We start from the raw sequence: 7420 nt of genomic DNA on the forward strand, positions 1-7420 counted from the left end.
TGCACGTGCCCGCGTGTGTAAGACAGACAGGGATGTGTATGTTAATGTGCTTGTACAGTATCACTCAGGTGACTTTGCGTGAGAATAAGACATCTAGATGTGTTGTGTCTGTAGCGGTGACCACCCCCTGTGTGCCCCCTTGTCACCACGGTGCCACCTGTAGTCCTCACAACAAGTGCACCTGTCCAGAGGGCACGGCCGGGATCCGCTGTGAGAGGCTGTGAGTACCAACCAGCCAACCCAGCACCAACAAGCTGCACGGCATTCCTTATTTTGTCGGCAGTGTAGTGCGCAGCGCTGCAGCACCCCTTTGAATGAGTCGCGGCCTGAGTTTCTCTCCGTTTGTTTGCGTGTGTTGATCAGGACGTGTCCTGTGGTCACTACCGTGGTCAGTATGGCCCGTGCTGTCAGGAAGGGTGTGAGGGAGAGTTACGTTGACCGCTGTGGACCCCTGGGAGTTCAGCTCTGCACCAAGTACAGGTGACAGATCTCACACACATGGACACATGCACGCTCACTCACTCACTCGCTCACTCGCTCACTCACTCACTCACTCACTCACTCACTCACTCACTCACTCACTCACTCACTCACTCGCTCACTCGCTCACTCAGACACACACACAAACACTCCTTTATAGAACACACAACCAAACCATCACTCAAAACACACTGCACTACACACACTATCCCTTAGTCTGACTGTTCTCTGTGGTTGCAGGATCAACCAGGCGCGTGTGTATCTGCAAGCTTACAGGGTGGGCTATAGGGTCCAATGTCCTGAGAAGAATGGGAGATGAACTGTTGCCCTGGTTACCAAGTCCCCACATCCCCTGGGAAGCTCCACACACATGGTCTCTGTGAATGGTAAAAAAAGACACTTGTGATATAAGAGGCTGTTTGATTCACAACTCAGTAGGAAAATCAACCAATAGAGGTCATACTCATGAGCCGACCCCAAACATTGACCAAACGAGCCAACACCGGACATGTCTCAAATTTCCTCGGTGTCTGCACTGATCGTTTAATGCGATATCCCAAACCTTTTTTTCCCCATTATCTATGACCTCGAAATGGGAAAATGTTCATTTTTACATGTTGTTTTTAATGCTCCTGTATGGCAGCTGGACGTTAGTAAAACATTTTGTTGGATTATTGCCTGTGGATTGCTCTTATTATTTGGTTTATTGAGATATACGATACTGCTTCTTCTTCTTTATTCTCCCGAAGCTTAAAAAAAGTTTCTGGCACAAGACACGGTAACAGGAAAATAGAAAGAAGTAACTTTTTTGAAATGCTAAGAGAAACGGAGGCATTGCAGCCATGGCTTTTAATACATGATCAATCCAGAAGAAACAATCAGACTCAATTATCAATAGAGGTTTTATTATTTCCTGGTCAGGTCAAAGGGTTTTTCCTGGAAAGGCGAGATCAGGCGGGAACATTTTTTGCCTGAACAACAGACAACTCGTCCAAGGTAAACCTGTCTAAATGACTAGCACTCGCATCTGTAGCCATGAAAAGCTTTGAAAGGCTGGTCATGGCTCACAACAACACCATCATCCCAGACACGCTGGACCCACTCCAGTTCGCACGCCGCCCCAACAGATCCACAGACGACGTAATCTCTATTGCACCCCACACTGCCCTCTCCCACCTGGGCAAGAGGAACACCGACAGTATGTAAGAATGCTGTTCATTGACTACAGCTCAGTGTTCAACACCATAGTGTCCTCCAAGCTCTTCAACTAAACTCAGGAACCTGGGACTGAACGCCTCCCTCTGCATTTGGATCCTTGGACTTCCTGATGGGGTGTCCTCCAGGTGCTGAGGGTATGCAACAACACTTCCGCCACGCGGACCCTCAACACGGGGGCATCTCAGGAGTGTGTGCTTAGTCCTCTCCTGTACTCCCTGTTCACCCTCAACTCTAACACAATCTTTACGTTTTCTGACGACACGACGTTGATAGGCCAGATCACCGACGACGATGAGACCGCCTTTAGAGAGGTCAATGAACTGGCAGTGTGGTGCCAGGACAACAATATCTCCCTAAATGTCAGCAAGACAAGGGAGCTGATCATGGACTACAGGAAACAGAGGTCCGAGCCACGCCCCCATCCACACTGACCAGGCTGTAGTGGAGCGGGTCGAGAGCTTCAAGTTCCACATCACTAAGGAATGAACATGGTCCACACACACTATGCAGAAAAAGTGCTGTAACAGTTCACCCGATATGGATGAAAATACTCTCAAATTAAAGCGGACAGTCTGCACTTTAACCCCATCAAATCCAACCTCAACTTTTCAGATCAAAAATGTCAAATTAAAAGTGCTGGAGTACCGGTACCCCCTGTATATAGCCAAGTTATCGTTACTCATTGTGCATTTATTTATTCCTCGTGTCATTATTTGTTCTATATCGTTCTCTATGCATTGTTGGGAAGGGCCGTAAGTAAGCATTTCACTGTTGGTCTAAACCTGTATTTCACAAAGCATGTGACAAATAACATTTGATTTGATTTGAAGTCCAATATAACTAATTGGAGAGTTTCTATTTTGTCAGCCGGTGTGTCAGGCGGTGATTGTCAAGCAAATAACTGCTGGTCTCACGGTAATTGACGACCGTTAATAAACATAAACATGTTTAGCATCTCCTGGCTTCCACACATAGCCCTCAAGCCATTGATGCAGACCTTTGGAACATCTACATTTTAAAAAGTCTAATAAATCCATGTAATATAGCCTACACTTTTACAATAAATCCATTATCTAATTGTAGACAGGTCTAAAGAAACATGATATGAAGAAAATGTAATCTATTTCAGAATAACAGAATGAGTTGTCCTTATGTTAGGCTCTGATCTGGCTATGCCATAATATGGATGTGGGCTACACTAGTTTATTTAGCAGACAAGATTTGTGTAGAATTTTGTGACATTATTTTATAGTAGAAAGAATACAATTGAACTCAGTTGGTAGAGCATGGCGCTTGTAACGCCAGGGTAGTGGGTTCGATCCCCGGGACCACCCATACGTAGAATGTATGCACACATGACTGTAAGTCGCTTTGGATAAAAGCGTCTGCTAAATGGCATATATTACTAAAATAGAAAGGATATTTTCTCCAAACTACATGAGGGAGTGCACACATGAGGCTATTCTGTGTTTAACAGTTACAAAGAAACAGGTCCTCTTATATGCTTAATTTAGAGCTATTTATGGAACTTTAGTTGTGATACAAATGTTGGGCTATATGTTTGGATTTTTAGTACATTCTAAGGCTGCTGTCGTGACTTTACTTTCATTAAATGTATGACTTATTTAATCAACTAAATCTGTTTAATTTTTACCCAATTAAATTAGTCATGTAACAATTAACTCATTAGAATTTGGGGCACCCCGGAAGAGCTTGTTTAAAGAGTTACCGTCTCCCGAATTAAACTCTAAATGTCTTTACCTATCACATCCATAAAACAGTCAACGTATTAATCATTACCTCATACCATATCATCATTCTGAACCGTCGTAACCTCCTTGCATCTACAAAAAAAAAACAGCCTTAATCATGATTCAGTACTACACAAATTGGTTTAATTATTTATTTACTAGCTAACTAAATAATAACACAGAATAAACATAAACCCTTCACATGAGACAAAGGTCCCTAGTGGACTGATTCAATATGACGGCTTATTACAACAGAGAATGGGGTGGGGGGGACACTTATCGTGGATACATTTATAACTATTCTCACATTAATCATATACTTTGCACTCAAACTGCCAACCATTTGGAATAAAACATCATTCATGTATTTACGTGTGAGTGCCTTTATTCGCCATTTATCTCTGTCGGAACCAGTCCTTCTTAGGAAGGATGTGGGTTGGTCTTTCAGTGGCACGCTTGTAAGGCTCTGATTGTCCTAAAGGGTCTGGACCCGTCTTTTCTACTGTTGTTCACTCTGGAAGATAGCCAGCTGTGTCGACGGTTCCCATTGGTGATGATGGTAGGAGAATCTGGTGATTTGAGACTGGTAGTAGGATGGGATGGTTTGAAGAGTAGTATGATGGTCCCGCTTAGATGAGCTTTTCTCGATATCTGACTTAGGACAGCTAATAAGCCGTACCAGTGATTGTCTTGGAGGTGAGCTTCTCGCCTACACATCGTGTTGATTATTCAAGGTTCAGGATTCAGACCACATTACATGCACAGCTGCAACCTGGCAATGTTCTGGTCTGGAATGTTCATTCTTAACTAGTCTTTTTAAGCACTCTGGTCAAAAGGGAAAGTTCCATTGGGCTGACACGCTCTTCTGACCTCATTCGGGACGTGACTACTTACTGTGCGAAGGATATGATTGCAAGTCTCCTATGACTCCTAAAATCACATTTCTAACCAAATTAATTTCCTTCTTCTTTATATTATAAGCACAACGTATTGGATGGAAGCTTGACTGATAAAGGAGATATACTTTCCAAGTTACAGTATTTCGCCCATACAATTATTTATGACATCACAAAATAAAAATCAACATGAAATTAGTTGTCTATAGCTCCCAACTGACCATTCCCCACATTCCTATGTTAGAATTATTGTTCCATTATTATTATTATTATTATTATATTATTCCTTGCTTGACTGTGTTAGAGTTTCGTCAGGAAAATGTCTGTTAACAAAGAACATTCCTTAGGTTAAATACAGGAGGGGGGAAGAAAGTCTCCTTCTCCTGTAATTTACATCAAGGTGTGAACTGTTGACCATCCAGATTGAATGGTCCACATATATTTTTCGCCAGCCTCACAAGATGAGTAGGCCTAACAAACAGCAAAAGCACTAGCCTATCAACTTTTGTACTATGGGGATTGACATAGGCTCCCATAGTGCAAAAGTTGACCTATTCTGTGAGAGATAAATATTCCAAACATAGTCTAGGACACATGCCAGTGTCCATATGTATATGTTCTTATTCCATCCCTTTACATTTGTGTTTATTAGGCAGTTGTGAAATTGTTCGATTACTTGTTAGATATTACTGCACTGTCGGAACTAGAAGCACAAGCATTTTGCTACACTCTTCCATCCCGGATCCGGGATCGTGAATACAGCCTCAAGCTCATTACCATAAAGCAACGTTAACTATTCATGAAAATCGCAAATGAAATGAAATTAATCTATTTGCTCTCAAGCTTAGCCTTTTGTTAACAACACTGTCATCTCAGATTTTCAAAATATGCTTCTCAACCATTGCAAAACAAGCATTTGTGTAAACAGTATTGATGGCTAACGTAGCATTTAGCGTTAGCATTCAGCATGCAACATTTTCCACAAAAAACAGAAAAGAATTCAAATAAAATCATTTACCTTTGAAGAACTTCAGATGTTTTCAATGAGGAGACTCTCAGATAGCAAATGTTCAGTTTTTCCTGAAATATTATTTGTTTAGGACAAATCGCTCCGTTTTCTGCGTCACGTTTAGCTACGGAAAAAAACCTGTATCCAGGATTGTGTAAATCTATCCGCAAGCTCATTAGCATAACACAACGTTAACTATTCATGAAAATCGCAAATTAAATGAAATGAATCTATTTGCTCTCAAGCTTAGCCTTTTGTTAACAACACTGTCATCTCAGATTTTCAAAATATGCTTCTCAACCATTGCAAAACAAGCATTTGTGTAACAGTATTGATGGCTAACGTAGCATTTAGCGTTAGCATTCAGCATGCAACATTTGCCACAAAAACCAGAAAAGAATTCAAATAAAATCATTTACCTTTGAAGAACTTCAGATGTTTTCAATGAGGAGATTGTTAGATAGCAAATGTTACGTTTTTACAAAAAATATTATTTGTGTCGACTAATCGCTCCGTTTTGTTCATCACATTTGGGGGGAAAAAAATATATATATTAAGTCATTAAAACTTTTTTCCAAATTAACTCCATAATATCGACAGAAACATGGCAAACAGATGTTTAGAATCAATCCTCAAGGTGTTTTTCACATATCTATCGACGATAAAATCCATCGTGGCATTTTACTTTCTTTCTTACACACACAGGACACCGGGCGGGACACCAGGTAAATGTAGTCTCTTATGGTCAATCTTCCAATGATATGCCTACAAACATGTAACAATGCTGCAGACACCTCGGGGAATAGACAGAAACCGCAGGCTCATTCCTGGCGCATTCACAGCCATATAAGGAGACATTGGAACACAGCGCCTTCAGAATCTGGGGCATTTCCTGTATGAAACTTCATCTTGGTTTCGCCTGTTGCATTAGTTTTGGGGCACTCATAGATAATATCTTTGCAGTTTTGGAGACGTCAGAGTTTTGTCTTTCCAAGGCTGTCAATTCCATGCATAGTCGAGCATCTTTTCGTGACAAAATATTGCGCTTAAAACGGGCACGTCTTTTTATCCAATAATGACATAGCGCCCCCATAGGTTGAACAGGTTAACATCTGCTAACCATGTGTATGTGACCAATACAATTTGATTTGATTTGGGCAGTTGTGGAATTAATACAACCCCTAGCATCAAACACACTTTTTTAAGCAATGAGGCTGAGGCAACAGATCAGAACGTTCAGCTTAAAATGTTTATAAACTAGTAGGCTATTTCTTCACATTATCAGCGCAGCAAATGTGAATATGCATGTAATGCTTTTATTATAAAGGGGCATATTTATGGAGAAAATCATTTTCCCCAAACTTGAAACTCAGTTGCTGCTTGGTGTATGTATGCCAGTTATGCTCTACACCAGTTGTAAAGCTGATTTAATGTGCTTAATTTTAAGAAGTTATTTGGCCACTTTAGTTGTGATGGGCTCTTATGAAGTGTTTGATTAGATTTTTGATCACATTTGCATTGATGTCAGAGTGATTAGAGGAACAATGGAATGCCGAGTACCAGGCGAATTTGGTAGGCTACTACTGAACACCAGCAGCATCAGAGCTAATTGCCGTGACGAGGCAGTGTGGAATTTGACTGCTGTCGTGACTGGTGACTGCCGGTGTGGGGGTAATACTGTCACCGTAACACCCCTAATCGCGTGTCTCTATTATGTGTGGGAATACTTGGGAACAGATTTACAAAATGTAAATCACTTGAAGTGGATTTCTAATTCTACAGTCTTTTATGCCCGTTGGCCGCCTGTCGGGGAATCCTACTCTAAAAATAGTTAGTAGAGAGGAAGGCTACGTTAGGGATAAAGGAGGGACAAGAACCGCAGATGATCCAGGAGTGACTACAGAAGGTTCAGGAGACCAAACACTCAGTAGAGCTCAGCAAGAAAGATGCAGAGAGAGTGATAGCAGACAGCTTGCAGGTCTTCACTGCTCTGGCCCTCTCCACTGAGAGAACCCGGGCTGAATTCATTGACGTTGTTCAGGAGAAGCAGGAAGCAATCGAGAAAC

General features: G+C 41.6%; 1 protein-coding gene across 1 annotated transcript in view; it reads left to right on the forward strand.

Annotated features, from left to right (window-relative positions):
- The window catches only part of LOC124023372 (latent-transforming growth factor beta-binding protein 4-like), a gene marked incomplete at its 5' end in the record, with an annotated part of 2588 nt that extends 1436 nt beyond the window's left edge, over positions 1–1152 (forward strand). Inside the window, 3 exon segments of the mRNA XM_046337898.1 lie at positions 115–220; positions 364–480; positions 721–1152. Of these exon segments, the coding sequence (XP_046193854.1) occupies positions 115–220; positions 364–480; positions 721–799 (302 nt within the window).
- Positions 1153–7420: the final 6268 nt, after the last annotated feature.

This window comes from Oncorhynchus gorbuscha, unplaced genomic scaffold (genome assembly GCF_021184085.1).
Source record: "Oncorhynchus gorbuscha isolate QuinsamMale2020 ecotype Even-year unplaced genomic scaffold, OgorEven_v1.0 Un_scaffold_1616, whole genome shotgun sequence".
Lineage (NCBI taxonomy): Eukaryota > Metazoa > Chordata > Actinopteri > Salmoniformes > Salmonidae > Oncorhynchus > Oncorhynchus gorbuscha.